The 24,730-nt window shown below is 41.3% G+C and overlaps 1 protein-coding gene across 1 annotated transcript in view; it reads left to right on the forward strand.

The window, feature by feature from the left end:
* The window catches only part of Slc26a4 (solute carrier family 26 member 4), a 38,269-nt gene that overhangs the window by 7,254 nt on the left and 6,285 nt on the right, over positions 1–24,730 (forward strand). The window contains exons 4-15 of the mRNA XM_038337383.1: positions 3,121–3,273; positions 3,383–3,465; positions 8,804–8,951; positions 10,289–10,402; positions 14,502–14,579; positions 14,709–14,804; positions 15,052–15,158; positions 17,375–17,444; positions 19,108–19,200; positions 21,111–21,206; positions 21,755–21,985; positions 23,820–23,874. Of these exons, the coding sequence (XP_038193311.1) occupies positions 3,121–3,273; positions 3,383–3,465; positions 8,804–8,951; positions 10,289–10,402; positions 14,502–14,579; positions 14,709–14,804; positions 15,052–15,158; positions 17,375–17,444; positions 19,108–19,200; positions 21,111–21,206; positions 21,755–21,985; positions 23,820–23,874 (1,324 nt within the window). The remainder of the gene's footprint in view (positions 1–3,120; positions 3,274–3,382; positions 3,466–8,803; positions 8,952–10,288; positions 10,403–14,501; positions 14,580–14,708; positions 14,805–15,051; positions 15,159–17,374; positions 17,445–19,107; positions 19,201–21,110; positions 21,207–21,754; positions 21,986–23,819; positions 23,875–24,730) is intronic.

Genomic DNA, 24,730 nt, shown 5'->3' on the forward strand with positions numbered 1-24,730 from the left:
CTCAAAAAAAACAAACAAACAAAAAAAAAAAAAAAAAAAAAAAAAACAAAGTCACATGCAGGTGCTGGAATCAAACTCAATCCTCTGGTACAGCAGTCAGTGTTCTTAACCTACAAGCCATCTTTCTAGACCCAAGAGGTTCTTTTTATTCAAAGGTTTAATTAATTTCTGTGCTATCTTTCACCAATTTGGCACAAACTAGAGTCACCCAGGAAGAAGGAGCCTCAACTGAGGAATTTCCTTCATCAAATTGGCCTGTGAGCATATGTGTGGGCCATTTTCTTCCTTAATGACTGGTGTCAGGGAGGGCACAACCTACTGCAGGTGGTACCATTTCTGGGCAGGTATATGGTCCCGATTGTATAAGAAAGCAAGCTGAGCAAGCCAATAAGCCGTGTTCCTTGGTGGTTTCTACATCAGTCTCTGGCTTGGCTTCCCCCAATGATGGACCTGGAAGCCAAATAAACTTTTTTCTTCCCAAGTAGCTTTTGCTCAGAACATTTTATTACAGTACCAGAAACAAAATTAGGACAACTTTCAAAAATTAAATAAGAATCATGGAGTAATTTTAAAAATAATTTTAAAATGTGTATGTGTGTATTCATGTGAGTGTGTGTACAAATTCATGTTTGCACATGTGTAGAGGCCAAGGCTGATGTCAGGTGTCTTCCTGGATTGCTGTCCACTTTGTTTTTAGAGATAGGGTTTCTTACTGAATTCATCGATTTGCCTAGGTTGCCTGGTCAATGAGCTCCAGGGACCCACCTACCTCAACTTCCCTGGTGCTGGGTTCCAGACAGGCATTGCAGCACTCAGTTTTTTATGTGGGCACTGAGAGTCTGAACTCAGGAGTTTATACTTGAGTGTCAGACACTACATTGACTGAGCCATTTCCCCAGCCCCGGCAGTGATTTTTGTAAAATGAAATATTTTTATGATCAGGATAGTTGGTCCAAATGGAGGGAGAAAGAAAGAGGGAGAGGGAGGGAGGGAAGGAAGGAGGGAGGGAGAGAGAGGGGGGGGTTTAAACAGGCTGCTCCTGAACTCTCTTTTGTACTCTATTATAGAGTCAGTGAGTCAGTCCAGGCAGGCTTTGAACACAAGATTCTCCTGCTTCTGCCTCCTGAGTGCTAGGATTGTAGTCAAACAAATGATTTCCAAATTAACTTTCCTGTTTCAAGTTGAAAAGTAAACCTTCATTGTATAAACAGTCAAAGCATTATAGCTAGCTCATGAATTGATAAGAGTTCTCCTTAGAAACTTTATTATATGAGGGCAGGCCCCACACCGAAGAGTATTTGTGCAACACAGTTGGGGTTGGGAAAGAATACAAAATTGGGTGGATAGGGAGGTGGAAGTAGATCTGAGAGGAGTTGGGGGTGGGATGAGTATGAACAAAATACATGGTATAAATTTCTCAAATAATTGATAAAGTATTGGCTTTTTTTTTTAAAAAAAGAAAGTTGATTATATAAAGAATCAACTGGCCAAAACGGCAATAGCCTCTGGGATAGGTGACAGGATTGTTGCCTCCTGTGTGAGATACCCTGGAATTTTGTTGTGGTAGTATTTCTCCCAGTTTTTCTTCCATTCTTCAGCCACCTGTTTCATCTTGTTGCCCAATATTTCTGTCTTTAATAATGTTAAGTTCTCTGGAAAGCAGAGTTAACTTGACATATTTAGTTTAAGGTGAGAGCAAAAATGCTCTCTAAGAGAAAGTTGAAAAGGCTTCCTCCAAGTTAAATGCCTAAATTCTAGCCCCAAAACTTGCTGAGATAAATATTGCTTGTAAAAACTCTCCAGATCCTTACTTTTGGAAGAACTCCAGACAGGCGAGGCAAAATGAATTGATGTTTCTTATATGCCTGACACAAGATTATCATGACAATTATTTACAGTATTTCACTTATCTGCAAAAATAAACCAGGATACATGTTTTAAATCCTCAGATGCACCCTCCCTTTATGTCAAATTAAACCTAATTATAAACAGACTCATTCAAAGGAAAGTAGCCACTGGCATGACTTGTCTCATAGAATTGAGAGATGCCTCCCTGAGACATGACTTACCTAAGAGGCACAAAAGAACAAAAATGCCACTGTTCTGCCTGGAAGTCTCCCTACTGACACCCTTGAAGAAGACTTTGGTTTCCCAGAGACCTTGTGTTTACAAAACAAAATGAGTTTCCTTGAGATGGCTTCTCTGTCACTTGGAGAGAACAGCTTTTAGTGTTAAGATAATTTCTAAACAATATATACTTGGCCTATGTACCTGTTCAGTGGTTTTAATTTGCCATAGAGTATTGATCAGTACCACTTGGATCTCCATATGGAATACTTTTTGGAGGTTTTTGTTGCTATATTCTGCATCATTCAGATTTGGGGAAGAACATTACTTAGGATGTTGACTGGGACCAAAGAAAAGTAACTAGACCTTTCAGTTTCTCAGACCTCCGAATAGCACCTGTATAACCTCCTTAAGACTTAAATCTGATTTATTTTTCTGTAAGTAAAAAATAGCATTCCACAGTTTTCCTTGAAAAATTCTCCATTTTACCCCCAAAAATACAGATAAACAAACACAGAATGTAAAAATCACTTCTCCAAGTTAACCACAATTAGTAGCTCTGTGTACATGTATGTGTTAGAAGTTACATGTTCTCAATGCTCCTTGTCTTAGTCAATACACTTTTATAACTTTAATAATAGCTTTATATTATTTATTTATGCAAATGTGTATTTTAGAAATTTTATTGCTTAATTTTTCTTGTATTAGCCAACATATTTTATGATTTTTAAATAAGAACTGTTTATTTGTAAATGTGTACATGTGTATTTTCATGTGTGCTACAGAAAAGGTATGGAGGTTAGAGAATAGTTTTCAGGAGTCAGTTTTCTCCTTCAGTCATGTGGTTTCTGAGGATGGGACCCAGATCATCAGTCTCATCAGCGAGTTTTTTAACCCACGGAGCCATCTTACCTGCCCCATTGTTAAGATTTTTTTTTTTTGCATAAGACTCACATGTGCCATTTGGTGTGATATGACTGTTCATGTGGGAGAACTGTTTCTATGTATGTGTCTGTATAGCATATGTCATATACACCCATGTTCTCTTTACAGACACTAATTGAGATTTTTCAGAATATCGGTGACACCAATATTGCAGATTTCGTTGCTGGGTTACTTACCATCATCATCTGTATGGCTGTTAAGGAATTAAATGACCGATTTAAACACAAAATCCCAGTTCCTATCCCTATAGAAGTAATTGTGGTAAGTAGAATATATGGTCATAAAATTCAGCACTAATTAGGTTGACAAGCAAGCAATTGTTAAAGTTAATGGGGTTGTTTTTTTTTTCCATTTATTTCTTTTATTTCAGACAGTAATTGCCACTGCCATTTCCTATGGGGCCGACTTGGAAAAAAACTACAATGCTGGCATTGTTAAGTCCATCCCAAGTGGGTGAGTGTGGCGTTCCTCTCAGATAGCACCAATAAACTAAGGCAGTGCTTTGTGTAAATGAAACTTTTTATTGCCCGTTTCACTTCAGCACTGATAGTCTTCCTCTCGTGGGATCTTGAAGAAATACCATGTACATAAAGCATCAGATGAACCATGCATTTGGAGATCAAGTTCAGGCTGATTGATAAAAGCAGACTATACATGCTCCATTTTCTTACCGTGTGACAGGACATGTACATTCAGTACCAGACTCCTGATGAAAACACTTATGTGTAATTATAGTGTAACAGGAGCATAATCACAATTAGCATTGATTGCATTATGAACAATTTGTTTAAGGAATCTAGGCTGTTTGGCTTAAATTCCCTACCATGTAATCAGTCACGCATAAAAATACTATCTTTCATACCTATAAATAAGTTGCATTATTTTCATGTAAATTTCACATATATTTAGACATTTTGTGAATTAGAAGAGTAAAAGGCCAAGGTCCTTAATCCATCTCTGTCACTGTCAGCTTGTGTGGTCCTGGGAAAGTTCTTCTGTAAGACATGGGTAACCACACAGCTGAAGCCTCGACTCAAGCTTGTGAAATGCCGCTGAGAGCTCTCATAAAAATGCAGAACAGATGAAGTAACTCGCACTACAGTTAAGAGGAAGCCTACATATGCACCACATCTATAATATTGACTACACTATTTGTAAGTAGGCTTGGGGCCAGTCAGTAAGCAGTAGTTTCTCTTCCTTTCTCACCATTAATTAATGGTGGCCCACGTTGTCCTAGATTTTCTATGCTTATAACAGAGACTCCTCAGTGCTTCCACAGCAAATGGTCCCATTTGAGTAAAGCTTTTCTTATACAAATTTAAAGATATCTAAAAAAAAAATAACTGGTTCATGAAGCTTATACTGCATATTACCCATTCAAGTGTTAGAAATGTGCCTTTGGTAACATCCTCGACCTGTTTTAACACAAATTCCTGCTTCACACCTCAAACCTATGTATTCAGGCTGCTTGGAGAAGGCCTAGAAATGACTCTTTTTCAAAAGTGTCTCAAGTGAGTCTTCTGATCAGGTAACTTTGAGAAATTTTACACTAGAAGATCAACATTTAGGTTGTAAAGGCTACGACCGGAAGAAAAGCAATGATTAAAGTTGCAATGAAACTTGAGCTGCGGAAGTCCCACCCTAAAGACTGAGTTGTTTTGTAGTCAGAGATACTTGTGTAGAAAGGTGTAAATGCAGAGCTCCTTCCCAGGCCAGAGATGGACTACAGCACATGCCTGCCCTGTGAGTCCCTGCTCCAGTGCTCGCTGTGGGGACTCCCTTTTCCTCACATTGTCTTGTCTTTTCTGGTGCTCTGAAGAAATTCCTGGCCACTCCCCTTTACAGGATCTTTAGCCTTCTGCCCTTTGGTTCAGTCAAGCTTAGTCCTCTGATTGCTAACTAAGTTCTGGGGGACCCTTCATGGTAGTGGCCCCACTTGCAGCATTCAGCTGTGTCTCCCTATAGGATAGCATCTATCTTACAGAGGGCTCTCTGAAAACATTTGTGGAGGGAATAAGCTCCCTAAGCCCTATCACTACAAATAAGCTACAAGAAAGGTTCTAACTGTCTAACGTGGTGGCACAGACACAATCCTAAAACAATGATATTAACACATCTGCGGAGGAAAGGGTGACTTGGAAGGATGAGAAAACCAGAGCGGGAATGAGAATGTTTTAGGGGCTGAGGACAGCACCAGGGTAAGAAAAGGAACTTCCTTCCTGCATCTCCAGTCAAATTATGGCAGCTTCCGTTTGATTCTCTGAAGGTCAGGGTGACATTCAGTCCTCAGAACAACCTCCCATTGCATAGCCCCCAATAGTGACTCTGTCATCTCCATATAAGCTTGACAGCTCCCCATTTAATAGCCCCAAATGGTGACTATCCTTTCTACATAAGCTTGTTTCTTTTCCCATTTATTCAGCATGATCTCATGAGTAGTTACTTCATACTCTGAGTTACACCATAATGCTAGGTTTTTGTTGATCATGTTGTCTAGGTGGGGCCACTTAAGGCTCTTTTGATCAGCTCCCATGTCACACTGTTCATATTACACTATGGCAGACTGTTGGTTTTGATTTTTAGAGCATTTCCTTACTTTCTGTACTCTGATACTCAAAGATAATCTTAAAAATGTCTTGCCTCAGTACATTTCAATCAAATACTTCAAATATTTCTGTTTGCTTTGTGGTTCTCCAGCTCTCCTGATTGTCTCGGTTTTTGACTGAAGAGACAGTTATGCTTATCTTTTGGAAATCAAGACTCCCATCAGATGACTAAAGTAACCCACTATATTATCTACCTGACATCTACCGTTTGTACACAAAGCAATACTCCAGATACTTATATCCTCAGCTGTCTGTGTGGAAGCACCTGCCAACGGGTAGGCAGTGTGCCGGATGTTCAGTGGGTAGTTCCCAGTCTAGTGAGGACAGCATCCTCCAGGAATCAGAGCTGTATAGTGAAGGTTAGCTTGCTATGCATTAGAAGGACAACTTCATGATACATTAAGGATGACATTAATCAGCCATGTAACATAGGAATTAGTAAGTAAGGCACAGCGGTAATGGGGATGCTTGAATAAAACATGCAGTTTATAACAAAGAGTGTGGCACTTTGGACGTACAACAAGGAGTTCATTGCAACTGGAGCATAAAGTAGGCAGAGGAGCTGAGAGGTGAGCATAGGCATGGAAACCACCACGAACGACCGGATATCTTTGTGTCTATATTGGCATTTTGAGGCACTGTTGGAGGGTTTTAAAGCATTGAAAGCTTTTGTTAGCACTGTAGACATGAATTAAAGCAGCTAAGCAACCAGAAGAGGAATCCATTCCAGTAATGTAAGAAATAGGAGAGTGGTCACAGTGATGGAATAGAATGTAGAGACAGGAGAGGTGAAAAGGAAGAAGACTGACAAACCTTATCAGTGTGAGCTCAAGAGACTGGTGATCAGCAGAGTGGCTCTATCCTCCTCTCTACTCCTTTTTGGTTAAAAAACACAACCCATCTTTGTCTAGTCAGTATCTTAGTGTCCCACAGGAATTCACTCAAACGGGAACTTTGTCTGTCCCTCCAGTCACAGACTGCCTCTCTCCTGATACAGCTGATCTTCATTCTGCAGTGTTTGGTGTGTCCAGTTTTTCATCCATTTAAACAAGTGCTTTTTCCCCACCCCACCTGTCTCTATGATGTGTGTGTGTGTGTACTTTTGTGCTCTGAATTTTACTCTCTTTACCACCTTATATTGTCTCTACTCTAAGTGACTGGTTCCTCTCTTCCTAGTCAGTAACAGAGGTGCTGTCATAGTATTTATTGCTGCTGTTTTCACTTGGTGTCCTTTGCAGAGAACTTGGCAGTGTGGCCCAGGAAAGACAGCATAGAACGAAGATGGCTTTTTCCTGTGAACTGCCACCTTTGTTTAGCTGGATTGGGAAACATTTGCCAAACAGTCACATCCAACCTGAAGTGAAACATACAATTAGCATGCTTATTACATGTGACCCTCCTCTTTTATGTGTTATTGGGCCCTTTTGGGGAGCACTGTTCCCCATCCTCATGTCTTTAGGATAAGTATGTGTTCATATGCTCCCTTTCCTTTGTGAATGAGTCAGACTGGGTTGGCTAGGGCTCACAGGCCCCTGGGGTGACTGTATAGTTTAGGAAGTGTTATTTCAGGTAACAAGATATATTCTTGGGGTCATCAGAAGATGTGCAGACAGGGTCTCCATTAATTCACTTTGGAAAAATAGTTGACACCGTTGAAGTAGAGCAAGAAAGCAGAAGTTGTGATGGGAATATGGTGGGTTTAGGTTCTTCCAGCTTAGGCTGAGCACCACTAGTAACAAGGAACTAACTAGTTAAACTATAATATCTCACTAAATTTTATGAGAAGAGGGCACAGTCATCCTATGACAGCCAATGAAACAATTTATTAAGTTTATACAACATGCCCAAAGTCATAAAGTCACTCAATGACTGAAGTACTTTGACTTCATACCTCACAATTTTAAACCCTAGTAATTAAGGATTGGCTAATATTTGGAGAACGCTACAGTCATGGAGCCAGTGAACATCACACTACTATCAAAACTAAAGCCTTTTCAGGGTTTAGCTTTGATAGAGCACTAGTTACCTGAAGTAAACTTGACTGGGTCTTGGAAGCACCCTATTAAGTGAAATCTAAGATGAAAGCTAGACTTGCAGGTGATTTGATACTGTGTTACTCAAGTGTGTTGTTTCTAACATGCTGACTGTCTACAGCTGGGTTCTATTCCGGGGCCTACACATAGGATAGAAGGATGGAGGAGAAGTCTGAAAATTAACTCTGCTTGGGGGCAAGTCTTCGCAACAGCAGAGTCCTGGCAGGCCTTACTATCCAATTATCCAGTCTCCAACATAGACCCACTAAAACTTCAAGTCACTCATTTCTCTCTTCCAAGTTCTGATATCAAAATGAGAGAGACGGGTTCACTAGTACTCTGAGATCACTAACTCAAAACTTCTCTACTGTGTGTCTCTAAATCTCCCACTTCCACTTTATCTTTATTTAATTATAAGATACACAGGTGGAGGGATTTGTTTCAATGACTGGGGATTTTGGGGATTGTACTATATGGACATTCTATAGGTAAATGAAGCTCTTCCTCCAAACTTTTAAATTTAGGAAGAAACCTCATAATTGTGTTTATATCTTTCTAGTTTTGTTAAATAATCTGTGAAAACTCAATCATTGTGTTATTTTAGTGACTGTGCAGAATGACTATAATTACATAAATTTAATGTGGGATGAGGGTTTTTTCTTCTTAAAATTAAGATTTTTTAAATGAGGGTTTTTTTTCTTCTTAAAATTAAGATTTTTAAATGTCACGCTCTTTAGGATTTTCAGCTGAGTTCTTTCAGTATCATATATTCTTTCTCTTCAACAGAACTAACATCTTTTCACACAGACCAAACTTTATGATATACCTAGAATCTCCTGTATCACCAAAGACCTTGAATGTGAAATTGTATGAGGAAAAATGTTACATGTGCAGTGGCATGGACCCATAGTGACAGATTTATTCATGTCAGGGGGCATAAAAACAAAAACAAAAACACTCTCAAGCAGCCAGTAACCTAGCACTATCTTCTGGATAAAAACTAGAAAAGCAGATGCTCCTTCTTACGCATCTCATATGCTTTTGTTTCTTGGTCCATGTCCTTCTGTGTGTACCATGTGACTGAGTGGACACAGCATTTAGTAAGGTTGGGGAAAAGCTGTCAAATCTTCACAACAGTTTTTCACTTACTAGGTTCTTGCCTCCTGCACTTCCATCTGTGGGCCTGTTTTCCGACATGCTGGCTGCATCCTTTTCCATTGCTGTGGTGGCTTATGCTATTGCAGTGTCTGTAGGAAAAGTCTATGGCACCAAGTATGATTATCTCATCGATGGAAACCAGGTATGGTCACCTATTTGTTGAGCTGAGTTTATAAGACTAAAAGCAAGAAGAGGAAACACAACTGGGGAGAAATGTTGGTATCACCTAAGGAAACTGATGGTTTCTTTCACTGGCCTTTATTGAATTGTTTTCTCTCCTGTACTTGATAATTAAACATTTTTTTTGAAATATGCAAGGTAGGTCACCTTGCTTCTTAAGAAGTAAGCTAAAGTAACACTGCCTTGGTCAGAGTTTCTATTGCTTTGATAAAACATCATGACCAAAAGCAACCTGAAGAAGAAAGGGTTTTATTTCAGTTTATAGCTTGCAGTCTATCATCCAGGGAAGTCAGGGCAGGAACTCAATGCAGGAATCTAGAGACAGGAACTAGAGTAGAGGCCATAGAAGAGTGTGGTTTACTAGTTTGTTCCCCATGATTTGCTCAGTCTACTTTCTTATAGCACCCAGGCCACCAGCTCAGAGGTGTCACTGCTACAGTAATCTGAGCCCTTCAATTAATCATTAATCAAGAAAATGCGCTACAAGCTGGGCAGTAGTGGTGCACACCTTTAATCACAGCTCTTGGGAGGTAAAGACAGGGGGATCTCTAAGTCCAAGGTCAGTCTTGTTTACAGAGTTCCAGTCAGGGCTACACAGAAAAACCTTGTCTAGAACCCCCTCTTCCAAAAGAAAGAAAGGAAGGAAAAAGAAAGAAAGATAGTAAAAGAGAGAGAGAGGGAGAGAGAGAGAGAGAGAGAGAGAGAGAGAGAGAGAGAGAGAGAGAGAGAGAGAGAGAGGAAGGAAGGAAGGAAGGAAGGAAGGAAGGAAGGAAGGAAGGAAGGAAGGAAGATGCTTTAGATTTTCAGTCAAAAGCCAATCTGGTAGGGGTATTTTCTCAAATGAGGTCCTTTCTTCCAAAATGACTCTAGCTTGTGTCAAGCTGACACAAAACTAGCTGTCACAAGCACTAACTAAAAATGCTAGTCCAGTCAGGTCAAAAGTACATAAAAATCGTCTATTAAGTTAGACAATGAACTTTACATGTATACAAGTAACTCTCAGTAATTTATTTCCCTTATAAATGATTGTTGTATGTATACACATGATGTGTATGTGCCACAGAACATGTGTGGAGGTCATAGGACAACTTTGTGGAGTCAGGTCTCTCTCTCTCTCTCTCTCTCTCTCTCTCTCTCTCTCTCTCTCTCTTCACCTCTGCATGGTTCTAGAACTTGAATTCATGTTATTGGGTCTGCATGCCAAATATTTGTATCCACTAAGCCATCTTGATGGCCACTTGGTGAGAGTCCGGTGAGCATTCTCTTGGCAACATCACTGTAACCCAGTCTCTCCCTTAGGAATTTGTTGCCTTTGGGATAAGCAATGTCTTCTCAGGATTCTTCTCCTGTTTTGTGGCCGCCACCGCTCTGTCTCGAACGGCTGTCCAGGAGAGCACTGGAGGAAAGACACAGGTATGCAGTGACAGTGGGGAACAAACAGGAAGGGGATGATGGCTCAGAGAGGCTTCCACAAGAATTGAACATGACAGTTTAGCTTTCAGAGAGAGGGATTTGTGCTTCCTCATCTGATCCAACTTGGGTCTTGTCTCTTTGACTTGGCCAACCCTTATAAAAGACTTTTTAAGACAAGATCTCCTGAGTAAATTGGGAGCATGGGGACCTTGGGAGAGGGTTGAAGGGGAAGGGAGAGGCAGAGAGGGGAGCAGAGAAAAATGTAGAGCTCAATAAAAATCAATTAAAAAAAAGACTTTTAAAAAAGCAACACATATGGTCTCCTGAAACTGTGATTGCCAAATCCTTAAGTGTCAGTTTTCACCTGGCTGATAACTACACTCACCTGGTCAACCAGGGACAGTCACACTCATTAGTAAATAGACAATAATACTGTTTAACAGTTTGTAATCTATGGAGAACAAGAGCCTGGTTTAAAAGAAAAAACATAAACCATTTCCCAAAACTTAGCCTGGTAGCACAGGTCAGTAATTCCAGCTGCTTGGTCAATCCAGTCAGGATTGACCCCATGTTCCCAAGTACAAGATATCTCTGTTTGGGTTACAGAATGAATTTGAGACCATCTGCGATAATGTTGTGGAACCCTATCTCAAAAGACAAAGGGAGAAGAAGCTGAGGATACAGTTTAGTGTAGAACACTTGCTCTGTGTGTTTGAGGCCCTGAGGTCCATCTCCAGCACCACAGCGGGAAAATGAAGCGTTTTGCAGCTTTGCAAGCTATAATAATGTCTTTTAAATGATGTGTGGGGGTGTTTACCTGCATATGTATCTGCGTACCACATATATGCAGTGGCCTGGGAGGCCAGAAGAGGGTGTTGGATGCCCCGGGACTGGAGTTACAGATGGCTGTGAGCCACCATGTGGGTGTTGGGAGTGCAACGTAGATCCTCTCTGGAAGAGCAGCCAGTGAGTTCTCTTAACCACCCAGCTCTCTCCAACCCCGAGTTATTGTACTTCCCATTCATATTCCCTTTTCAAAAGTGAGCAACTTCCTCTAGAGGTTTTTAGTCCCACAGAACAATAATTTGTTAGACAAGACTTTTTTGTTGTAATATTTTGGCATTTCTTCCTTAGTAATATTTCTGTTCTTGAAGTTCTAAATATGGCTTTTGGTTGTTGCTTTCGCAAGGTAACCATAAAACTGGCTGATTCCTCCTGAAGCCAGTCAGAAAGCCCAGGAAACAGTCTCAGAGTCTGCTTGAAACCAGACTCAGCTCCGTGCAGACCAAAGACAAGCTTTAGGCCAGGACTGCATTTCTGTCAACCTTTAGCTTCCTGACGTAGGAAAAAACATTATTTAGAAAAGAAAGAAAGAAAAAAGGAAGGAAGGAAGAAAGAAAAAAGAGGTCAAAGACTATAAAATAGAATAAACCCAAACTGCTGTAAAACACACACAGTCGTCAAGGTTTTGTTAAAGCAGAGACATAGAAATGAAAGCAAATACCAAGAAAACAATGACTCCAGCAGTGACTCGCCAGGGAGAGCTGTAAAGGTTCTCACAGCACATTTGATGTCCCCACAATGTGGATGACTTTACCACAATACAGACAGTGTCACCATAGTAAGATGACATCACCACATATGCGTGATGTTACTCTCCTTTTAAAATGGCCTCTCCCAATTATTTGACTACATTGAAGCAAAATTTAATTTTAATTTTAGAGGATTTTTTAATAAGCTTTTTGAAGTTATTTCTGGCATGGAGAAAGAGGTAAAGGAACCCAGTAAGCACTAAGAAGCAAAAGAAGAGCTCTCTTTTCAAGGGGGAGTCTCAAAGCTGTGCCTGTTATAGCAGAAGCTGTCAGCAGCCTGACCCCTGCTGCTCACTAAAGAGGCAGGCACTGACCAGTGCCCCAGGACACATGGTCCCGAGTGGGTGCAGCTAGAGCTGAGCTGCTCATGGCCATTCTCCTGCTGTTATCTCCAGGCCCAGACAAGGCATGGGCTGCCTGCCCCAGTAATAATGTGTAAAGTGCCCTCCTTGGCAAAGGGCTCGGGGATAATGGTGTTCTGGTAAGTTAATATCCTCTGCCACACACTGGCCTGTATTATATTTAGGAGGGAAGGATGCCAGAAGTTCAGCACTGAAGGAAGAAACAAGCAGAAATGGCTTGATATTTAATTACTGAAAAGCATATTAAGTTCTAGGGTTAAAAGTCTAAGACCTTGGACTGAAATCCAGGGACCTGTGACCAAAAAACTATCAAGTCCTCCTGTTCGGGTTCTCATATTTTGTGCCTGAGTCTCGACTTTAGCACGAATGGGGCTACTAATTATACCCACCTCGAAGGGACCCTGTGAGGATTAAATGAGACAAAGAAAAGCCCCAGCACACACTGACTACTAAATGCAGAATACTCTACACCTTGAGGGAGGCATGGCCACTTAACACGTGTGCTGGATCTGGCACCTAAGCAGTACCAAACATATAGATGTTGAAGAACAAATAGAAGAATGAGTGTTGGCAGACTTTGGCTGTGTTTAACTGTAGGCTTTAGATAGCTAAACCTTCCTTTCTGTCCTTTTCCTCACCCCTACTCTGACTTCTTCTGGCTCATAGAAAAGTAATTAATACAAATTACTCCATAGCTCTAATTACCCTTTCTCTTAACAATAATTAACTTGCCAGGAATTGAATCTTCTCAAAGATATAAAATCTACGTTTTTTTCCCACAAAGCAGCCTTATTCAGTAAATTCAAGTAACTAATCCCTTATAGGTTTTAATACTGTGATCAAACTTAGCCTTGGCTCTATAATTAGAGACTTACTATCATACATCCTTGGTGAATGGTGAATCTCCTGCCCAGAGTTGTGCGGATAGATGTCCCTATCTCCAAATATACCTCTTATCAATCCCTAGAGCCTAGATGAAAGTGGTTCAATAAATACGGATCAAATAACAGGAGGAGGACATGAAGGGAGGAGGAGGGAGGAGTGTAGGGATGGGAGGGAGGGAGGAGGATGCTAGTTTCTCAGACAAAAGAGAGAGCTGTTCGCCTTGGTGCTGGGAGGTGTTCGCCTGGACCATGGAGTCAGAAGATGATAGAAAAACGTTAGACTTACAAAGTGAGATTTTTAATACCTATGTATTCATGATATTACCCAGGCTGACTCATGTAAACATAAGTGGCCAGTGTACCAGATGGAACAAATGTTCTCCTCTTGCATTTGCTGTGCCTGCTTCCTTTAGGACACTATGCAGGGCTGTGTTTGCACTCAGTCGTCTCTCCCCTTCCTCTCTCTGACTGGTCTGCTTCTGGTTCCCTGTCTCTTCTCCTTTGTTTCAGAGTCTCTAGTCTGCTCAGCTATTCCCCCACGATGTCTCAGCAAAGAATTCATTGGCCAAGCCAACTGATCAGACCAGGAATAGGCCCTACCCCCTCAGCCTCTCTCCTAACTATTTATGGATCTTAGCAGAGCTTTTCTTGTCAGCGAAGGTAAAGTTTCTGAGCTTCCTTTCCTCCATGATTGCTCCACTGCTGCAGCCAGTGTTTGCAACCTGTGTCTACAACTGTTGGAGGAGACAGGAGCTGTGGTATGCCAATGTGACACTGTGGGTTTGTAATAAGATGGCTTGATTTATTTTCTTGCGGGTTTTCATGGCAATTCTGAGCTACAGATACAACGTGAGTAGCCATTATGGCTGCTGCTTCCACAATGCAGGAAAATTTAATAAGCACCATAAGGATTCTTTCCCAAAAATATGAGGGTCTGTGTCTCATGTCATGGCAAACAACCTGAAGGATGACCTCCTAAATCACACCCATAGAAGCCAGCCACTCAAATGAAATCCAAGGCAAACTAGCCTTACATTGTCAGGCTTCGTTTTCATATTTTCTTTAATTTCTCAGCAATAATGGCTATATATTGCTCTGTTTTGTTTTTTTCATATTGCATGGGCCTAGCAAATGATGCTCAGTTTTCTAAACCCTGAGCAGAAAGGGAGAGATGAGGAAGAAGTAACTGTGTCTGTGTGCAGATTCCTGTGCATACCTGTGGTGAGAAGGGTGAGTCCACCTCATGGAAAGTATCTTTCAGGTTGCTGGCATCATCTCAGCTATGATTGTAATGATCGCCATTGTTGCCCTGGGGAAACTTCTGGAACCCTTGCAGAAGGTAAAACCCTGCTTTTCTGTGCACCAGTTCCTCTTCACCAGTCTATTATCAGGGAAAGAGCGGGAGATTAGAAATCAACACATGGAAACCACTGCCTTGAATAACACAGCCTTCATTCTCTCTGTGCAGTCCGTCTTGGCAGCTGTCGTCATTGCTAACCTGAAAGGGATGTTCATGCAGGTGTGTGACGTTCCTTGTCTGTGGAGGCAGAATAAGACTGATGCTGTAAGTGACCCTCCACATATCCGTCTTTAAAGAGAGCTCAGTCCTGGCTGCTCCTGTCACATCCTTATGCCCCATCTCCTAAGGCTAGCCTGAACTTTTGGGATCCTAGAGCAGAATTAGAGTAGTATCGAGAAACCAGAGCCTGATGTCATCTGTGTGACAGTCCTCTGGGACACTTTGTTTCCAATCACTTGACTGTTATTCTTTGTAATGAAATGTAATTCTTTTCATGTCCATTTCCTTCTAGGTTATCTGGGTGTTTACCTGCATAATGTCCATCATTCTGGGGCTGGACTTGGGTTTGCTAGCTGGCCTTTTATTTGGACTACTGACTGTGGTCCTGAGAGTTCAGTTGTAAGTACAAACAAACAAACAAACAAACAAACCAAAAAACAGGTGTCTCACAGACAGCACAGCCTGACTTTTCCTAGCTTGTTTTCATAAACAAACAGATACTACTTTTTAAAAAATTATACATTGAGTGATTATATGATGCATACACACAGCACTTTATAATGCTGAATAGCTCTGATTAGTCTTACTTTATAGGTGAGAAAGTTTAAGCTCAGGAAATTTAAAGATCCTTTTTAATGCTTACAGTTACTAATCAGCAGACAAACCCCAATGCAGCTCACCCCTGAATCTATGCCCTTCTTCACATGCTCTACTCTGTTCTCCTTTGGCTCTGCTAAAGTTGGGGATACATAGATTAGCCAAAGGCTGAGTTTGCTTTGTTTACATCATTTTTTTTCGAGACAGGGTTTCTCTGCAGCTTTAGAGCCTGTCCTGGAGCTAGCTCTTGTAGACCAGGCTGGTCTCGAACTCAAGAGATCCGCCTGCCTCTGCCTCCCGAGTGCTGGGATTAAAGGCATGTGCCACCACCGCCCGGCTGTTTACATCATTTTTAAATTGGGAAAATATTAGAGGTACTGGGCACCAGGCATAGAACTGGGCACCAGCATGAAACAACAGGTCAACTCCTCAATATATTCTAACCTGTTTTACTTTTTTGAAGTTAGTAATGCGTTATGTAACTGAGAACTTTAAAAACGGTTATTACAGCCAGGATTCATTCAAATCTGACAAATGAGGCACATGCCCAATTATGTGAAGTAAATAAGATTAGTTCATATGCTCGGTGGGAGCAGGAGAGCTATGAGTCACACGGTGGAACAGCCTATAAGGACAGGTGAGGCAAGCTGAAGGCAGATTGTCTGTGGTGGTGATGGTTTTGTCCTGACTTTGGTTTTAGTTATGTGTCCACCTGGGCTTGGGGAAACACAGCCGCCCTCTCCTTTAGTTTTCCCTTGCCTTTCTAGAATCTGGCTTCTTCTCTGCCTGCACTTGGGCAGTGATGGAAGAAGACACCTGGAAAAACACCAACATAGATCTCTTCAGCTTAGCATGGGTTCACCTCTCCTTTTCCACCCACCAACTCTCTGCCCTCCCTTCCTCCCCTGGCATGGTGGTGCCTTCTTGAAAAGCCTGTGGCTGTCTCCCTCAGCACCCTAAGAGAACAGGGTGATGAAAAGGTTCATCAGCTTTCAGAAGGCCCAGTTTGCTTCTAGGGAATAGAGAAGAAACTGTAGATGACATTGCCTCCTGTGTTGAGTGTGTGCTCAGTGTTCTGTTGTTTTGAGTCCACTCGAGAAAAATGTTTTTATTTTTTGAAACAGAGAATAACTGACAAGCTTTAACTTAAAAATAAGTTCAGTGTTGTGAACCAAGGGAAGACTTGGTGGTATGATTTAGTTGCTGGTTTGGTAAACAGGATCCTACCCAACAAAAAGCAACACCCTTCACAGTATTTAATTTCCAGTAATTATAATCTGGATCCAGAGAGCACAATACTGAAAGGGCCTCAAACAGACAGTCCTTCTCCGTGGCTGCATTCAGTGTGGGCCTCAAACATAGTCCTTCTCCAGGGGCTGCATTCAGCGTATGTTGCCAGTCACAGTTGGAGAAACATGGAGTTTATCTGATCGCACCCAGAACAGGAAATCAGTGGTCTGGTCAGCAGGCAGGACTCATTTCACCCTGCTGCTGTTTCTAAAACAAGAGACTAATCTAATCTCTTGTAGATACCATACTCCATCAAGAGGTTGCTGTAAGTCACAAAGAAGTAGAAGAAACCGCAGACCTATATGTTAAAGAGGAAGGCTATGTGCCTTATACTCAGTGTGTGTCTGTCTCTAACTCTCACCATTTTAGAACTAATAAAAATGAAGATAACCATGCTGGTCATTCGGAGTTATGGTCGGGCTTCCAGACGATTTACCATGTGAGAAAGCTTGGCACTTCCCCTATAATCGTTATGCACAGAAAGTGCTCATTATCCCCCAGCCATCAGAAGCTGCTCACAGTTACTTCCTCTTTCTTCGGTTCCACGCAAACACCAGCTGTTCATTTCAGAGTTAGATACAGGAAAATGTCATTTGCAATAAAGACAGAGTCCAAAGCACCAGAATGATGTTCTCTTTCATGGCTGTTATTTCTTTTAAACTTTTTAGTTGAAAAAGTGACTGTTGCAAAAAAAAAAAAAATGCTGATGTTCATTTCCCTTCTTGCAGCCCATCATGGAATGGCCTTGGAAGTGTCCCCAGCACAGACATCTATAAAAGTGTCACACATTACAAAAATGTAAGTGCCTTTGTAAAACGCTTGTCACAGGAGGGTTTGCTAGCCTGGAATTCAAGGAGTCAACAGATTTCTCTTTTAGCCTGCTAGGTGCAAGCCAAGAAGATGTCTGTTGGGAAAGTTCATCAGCAAACTGAGAATGACTTGAGAACTTTGGGTTCAGTGTGCCTTTTGTTAATATCAATTACAGAAATTCTGACAATACTAGTTAAATTTTGTTGTTAAATGAGGGAGACTCATGAGGGACTAAATATAACAGGCAATTAGATTACTTACAGCATTTAATAAAAGTTATATTTCTGTCTGTAATCCATAGTCTTTATGAAGTGGCCTGAAGTCTCTGTAAGATTTCTTTATTCAGCTTTAATAAGAGATCTTCCCAGCTCTCAATCACCTAAGTTTTATTTGATATATTTTTTAAGTCATTGGAATTGATAGAAATAATATATGAACCAGGAAATAAAAAACAAATTATGCATCACAGTGATGGTCAGATGCTGCTCACTAACAGAACTGTTAGTGGCTGCTGGGAGAAACAAAGAGGCAAAAACAGAAAAAGAAAATACAAATTTGTTCTACAAATTTTTAGAACATGCTTTTAATCCCAGCACTTAGGAGGCAGTGGCAGGCAGATCTCTATGAGTTCAAGGCCAGTCTGATCTACAAAATGAGTTCCATTACAGCCAAGATTGTTACACAGAGAAACCTTGTCCTGAAAAACCAACCAACCAACCAACCAACCAACCAACCAACCAAACAAACAAACAAATAAACAAACAAACAAAAAAACAAAAAGCCCACAAAACTACCTTTACAAAGGGGGATATAGGCCGGGCGGTGGTGGCGCATGCCTTTAATCCCAGCACTCGGGAGGCCGAGGCGGGCAGATCTCTGTGAGTTCAAGTCCAGCCTGGTCTACAAGAGCTAGTTCCAGGACAGGCTCTAGAAACTACAGGGAAACCCTGTCTCGAAAAACCAAAAAAGGGGGGGGAGGTATAGCTGGTTGGTGGTACACACCTTTAATCCCCTCACTCTGAAGTATGAGGCCAACCCGGTCTACATAGTGAGCTCCAGGACAGTTAGGACTCCATAAAGAGACCCTGTCTCCAAAAAACAAAACAAAAAAAATTACTGTATATTCAACCTGGAATTCTATGACTGTTATTTAGTTTACTTCCATAACTATTCTGTAAATGTTCACTCAAGTACCATCAAGAGCTGAAGCACTAGTTCAGGTGCTGGAGATGAGGAGGCCATGTAAAATATGCCACAATAACAGAGCAGTATGCCTTCAGAAGCACAGGAATCTAGTCGTCTTCTACAAACCAGACTGTAAAGGAGATATGCACTCAGTTCCACAGTTCAGCTTTATGGTTTAACAGGGAAACCTAGCTGGAGTTTGGGAGCTCCATATTCTAAGCTCCATCTTGGCAAGACTTTGCCCAAGTCACTCAAAATTCTGGGCATCTTCTTATCTCATGACTCCCCATCTGAGAGAAGCCAGCAGTGCTACTGGCCAGCTTGTACCATTTCACCACAACAGGCAGAACTTCCGGAGAAGACCTGAGGTGTAGATTTGTTTAACCTCTCCATCCCTCCCTCCCTTCTCCCCTTCCCTCCATCCTCTCTTCTCTCTCTCCCTCTCTCTTCCTTTTTAAAATGCCAGCTTGAAGAGCCCGAAGGAGTGAAGATCCTGAGATTTTCTAGCCCCATCTTTTATGGCAATGTCGATGGTTTTAAAAAATGTGTCAAGTCCACAGTAAGTATTTTATTCTGAGAAGTTTGATTTCTTTTTACCTATTTTCAGATTTCATTCATTTATTGGGACCAACTAAGAATAAGGCCTTAGGCTCGGTTCTCTGTGTGGCCATTAAAAACTCTATCGTAGCATGGCATGAATACATACTTGTAATCCCAGCATTAAAGAGGCTGAGGATTGCTGTAAATTTGAGGCTAGCCTGGTTTACATAATGAGTTCTATGCTAGCCAGGGCTACAGACTTAGACCTAGTCTCACAAAAGGAAAATACATAATAAAAAAACAGCTATATCAAAACATCTATGTTCCTTATAACCTACAATATGGGAGGGGAGGGGAGAGAACAGGAAGGGATGGGAAGGAAGGGGAGGAGAGAGGGAGGAAGGGGAGGGAAGGTAGACAGACAGGGATTTGGAGTTGGGTCTGAGGCATGCAGGAGGAAGGCACAGAGGCAGAAATCTGGGACTTGCTGAGTTCCAGAGGCTCTCTGAACAGATTGCTCAAGCAGAGGCAGGTAAGAGAATCCAGCAGCCTTTCACAAATAGATACAGCTATTCAAAACAATACCATGCCTTGAAGAAACTTTTTTAAAAAATAGTTTAATTCATAAAATATGTATTTTTGTTGACATATATTAGTTTATTACTTTAAGAAATAGTTTTAAATGTTTAAAAACTAGAAGAGGGGCCGAAAGACAACTCAGCTGTTACCAGGAAAAGGAGTTTGGATCCCTGCTCCCATATCAAGTGGCTCATAAATACAGCACACAGGATCTGGGGTCCCTTCTGGACCCCTGCATACATGTGCACATTCACACACACACGGTTAAAATATTTTTAAAAGAAAGTTAATAAAAGAAGTTTTAGTTGCAGACATTGGGTCTCTCTTAGGTGTCTATTGTTGAGATAAAATGCCAAGACCAAAAGCAACTCAGGGAGGAACGGGTTTATCCATCTTAGAGCTCGAGGTCATGCCCATCACTGAGGAAATCAGGGCAGGCACTGATGCAGAGGCCATGGAGGACGGCTACTTACTGACTTGCTTCTCATGGCTTCTCAGCTTGTTTTCTTACACAACTCAGGACCTCCTGGCCTGGGGTGGCACTGCCCACCAGGGGCTAGGTCCTCCCACATGAATCGTTAATCAGGGAAATTCCTGACAGATTTGTCTACAGGCCAATCGTAGGGAGGCATTTTCTCAGTGGAGAGTCCTTCTTCCCTCCTGACTAACCTCTGTCAAGTTGGCATAAAACTCAACAACAAGTAGTGTGAGGAAGGTAATGTGCTGGGTGTCGGGGAAGTGTGTTCTCTGAGAGAAGGTAAGAGCAGAGGAGGGAACAGGAGTTGCCTTGCTGGAATAAACGGTTCTTTTCTCCAGTGCCATCCTTGGAACTTGGAATTTGCCCGAGTGCTATCTTCCTGTTTCCAGAACAAACTAGCTCAAAGGGGAGCTAACAAACTTTTCCCATAACAAAGTGGCTTTGTGACATCAAGAAAATACAGACTTGAAGCTAAACGTTTTGTCTCTCTGATTTTGTCTTTTTTTACTGGCTTAGAGCCTGCTAGTATTCTGTCCTCATCTCTAGTGGGATGGGGTGCCTGGCAGGAGTCTACTCCCTTAGATCTCACTTTTTTTTTTCTGTCAGGGGTTCTTTCAAAATAGTATCTTTTAAGACATAGCCATTCTGGGGTCTAGAAAGATGGCTCAGCAAGCTAGGAGAGCTTACTGCTCTTTGAAGTAGGAAAGCCCACAACTACCTGACACTCCAGCTCCAGGTGTCTTACATCCTCAGGACTCACATATGCACATACCTACATAATTAACAATAAAAGAGAAACAGCCCCTCAGTTAGAAAATGCCATGGAATATTAAGAACCAGATATTTTAAGTAACTAACATTTATTTCCAAAGGTTGGATTTGATGCCATTCGAGTTTATAACAAGAGGCTGAAAGCACTGAGGAGAATACAGAAGCTCATCAAAAAAGGACAACTAAGGGCAACGAAGGTGAGGCGGCATCTTTCTTCCCCTTCCTTTGGTGAAAACGGTTAGACGGTCGAGAATTAAAGCCAGCGCGTTTGGTGTCCAGGTGCGCCGGAACAGATGACAAGCGTGTATCAGAGAACAGCTGATCTGTTCCGTAGGCTCAGGGGAGAGGGTAGGGTAAATGAAATCTGTGGAGCTCCCTCAAAATAGAGTTGGCCCCCATTAAAAACAAGCATCTGTGCTCATTTTAAACATTATTTTACTGACATGAACAAGGTGAAAACTCAATACCAGAAAACTACAATAGTAATTTCATGAGCTTTCACAGTTTTTGCTGTGATTTTCTGTCTCTCTTGGAAATGTCCCATAATCACCCAGAAATCCAATTTCATTTTCTTCTTAGAGAGCACCAAAGTATAGATAGAAGTAAAATTCATTCCTCAAGACTGCATCCATCCCCTTGCTATATTGGTTTTCAAAATAGCCCATTTAGGACTTTTAAACAGTTTGAGGTGAATTGATGAAAATTGTGTTTTTGACAATAAAATTGGCAGTCTTTTCTTTGTTAGAACGGGATCATAAGTGATGTTGGCTTATCAAATAATGCTTTTGAACCTGATGAGGATGTTGAAGAGCCCGAAGAACTTGATATCCCAACCAAAGAAATCGAGATTCAAGTGGACTGGAACTCTGAACTCCCAGTTAAAGTGAATGTCCCAAAAGTGCCGATCCATAGTCTGGTGCTGGACTGTGGAGCCATATCCTTCTTGGATGTGGTAGGAGTGAGGTCATTGCGAATGGTGAGGTTCTGGCTGTTTGTACTATACACTTGGGGGTGTGATTTTTTATTTTTTGGTAATGATAAAGTGATGGAATGGGTCACTCAACTGTGTGAAAGGGCTTAATAATTTGCCCAAGTGAATTTTCTTCCCTCTTCTTCATCCTCCCCCACCTCCTTTTTGGCAATAGAGCATAAGCTTTGGAGACAGGCTCTGTGAGGTGAATCCTGCCTCCACTACCAAGAACAAAGGTCTTGGCTTCTTCTTTGGTAATATAAGCATAATGGTGGTATTTACTACACAGGTATCAATTAAGCAATACATATAAAGAATACAGAAGTGTATCTGGAACACAGACATCTCTTAGACAATGTTAACACTTAGTGTGCTTTATTTTCCTGAGAATGTAAATGAGCCACGAAAACAAGGAAAAGTGGTAGTTTGTGTTAAGTATTATATTCTACTTGTTATGGAACAGTAACAGGACTGGACTAGAAGAGGCAGCCATTGTTAAGAAGCAAGGGCAGGCCTTGAGTCATACCCTGGAAGTCAGGGCAAGAGTGAGCAACACGCAGGACAGAAGTATTCACAGAACTGAGAGGAATAGCAGCATCTCAAATTCATTCATTTGAGGCTTCAATGTGTGCTAATTGCTCCACCTAGCAGAAGATGCTTGTGATAAGGCATGCCTGGGCTCTCTCCTGAGAGAAAGGCAAACAGTAAATAATCATACAAACAACTGCAGTAAGTGCTTCAAAGTGTGTTTAATAGGTGTTACCCCTAGTGTCAAATTTAAATGAAGCTTTGGGTAGTTATCAAGAGGGTCAGACAGAGAGGGCAGCAGGGTAAGGCACCAACCACAGTTATAATTACAGAAAACAGGATTCTGTCTAGTTTTAGCTTAGCTGTGGGTTACCTCTGCAGGAGCAGAAACTGATGCCAGGGTCTGGGTGCTAGGTAGGTAAGCAATTACACTTGGCAAAAGACTGTGAGAATATGCTGCGAGGCTCTGTTCTCTCAGCAGGTCTGTTAGCTCATTTGAGAACACATGCTGGCTGCTTTTTGTTGTTTATTTCACTCTGTGCAGTGACTCAGACCCATTATAGATTATGCTGGCCAGTTGGTTTAATGACTTTGTAGAGTCCTGATGCCAGAGTATGTTCCACACTTGAACAGCTGCTTATGTTATGGTGACAATTACTATTGCTCACAGGCCTAGGGTCTGGATTTTTTTTAAATCAAACTTTTAATGGTCATTTCAAATTCATATTTAGTTTTGAGGAATATTAGAGAAATTCTATGTACCTCCTTCCTGTTTCTCCCAAATGTTACATGAAATAAATAAACTATAGTAGAAAAGTTCAATTAAGATAATTAGCATTGGTACATTTAAAGCAAAGACCTGGATATTTAGTGAGATTTTACTTTTTTAATAAGTCTTATTTACTTTTTGTTACAGTGAACAACAACTATTTGGATGCCTACATACTCCATTGTTCCTTCTTCTACAATTTTTTTATAGAGTACCTCTGTGCTATGAATTGCTGGCTACCCAACACTGGGTGCTGTGCTTCCTCGGTCTTTTTTAAAATAGGTCTTGCTATGTAACCCTTGAATTAAAAGCCCCTCACTTCAGCCTTTTGAGAGATAGCGTTACCTGTATAAACTACCTTACTTGGTGTGCTATTTCTTAAGATATATACACATACAACTTTATATATAGCATCGTGTCAGGCTGAAAATATCTATGGTTTTCCAGTAATAAATTCTCCTGAAAGTCTTGATTAACCATAGAGATGTTGACATTTCTCCAGAGCAAATGTTTAAATATGACTGAATTCTTTTCTATTTTTAGATTGTCAAAGAATTTCAGAGAATTGATGTGAATGTGTACTTTGCTTTGCTTCAAGGTAAATGCCTCTGTGCACATCTATCAAACTTGCCCACATCTTCTCCCTTGGAATGTGAATAATATAATCTTAGTTACCTTCAAATATGTAGTTAATCACAATATTAGATAATTATGTGCTATTTCCAAAACACTTTGTCACCACAAACAATTGTGCCAATTACAATAGCTTGGGGCAGTTTTGAGCTTTGAAGGAGATTTTTTTTTTTTCCAATTTGTGCCACACAGGTGGCAAAGTATAGACGCTTGTTTCTTGTTGGTGGCTATGGGGACATTGTTTTGGAGTGAGCAGAGGTGAAACAATGAAGATCTTTTGGAGCGTGTCTGTAAGTAGAAGAGGGTACCAGTGCTTAGGATAAGTTCTCCGAAGGAGCTTGAGGTAGGGATTTATCCACAAGTGGTTGAGGGAGTGAAGGAAGGGGGACTGGGCCACAGATGAAGCTGGTCAAACGTCTGATGTCAGAGGTTTCATTACATAAGTGGCTCTATACAGAGGCAGTTATGCAAAGTTTCATGTTATACCCTTATCTGCCAGTCAGTAGATCAGGTCAAGTATGTGGGGGGGGATGGAGCTCCCCAGGCCTCTTCAAGTTAAACAACTCCCAGTGGCCAGATAAAATTCTCTGAGAAGGGCACAGCTGTGAACCAGAAGCCAGGCTCAGGGCAACTGGGGATGGGAATATTGGCTTGGCAAAAGGGTCACCAAGACAGACTGCAAACAACTGTGGAATGACCAATCTGCATGCTGCTGGTAAAGAAAGGTACTGTGGGAGAGCCAGGTCAGAGTTTAGAAATGAGAAAATGATGGAAAGGTGTTACAAAAAGTAACAAGCAAACCTGATACTGTTTGATGTTAC

Source organism: Arvicola amphibius, chromosome 7, assembly GCF_903992535.2.
Source record: "Arvicola amphibius chromosome 7, mArvAmp1.2, whole genome shotgun sequence".
Lineage (NCBI taxonomy): Eukaryota > Metazoa > Chordata > Mammalia > Rodentia > Cricetidae > Arvicola > Arvicola amphibius.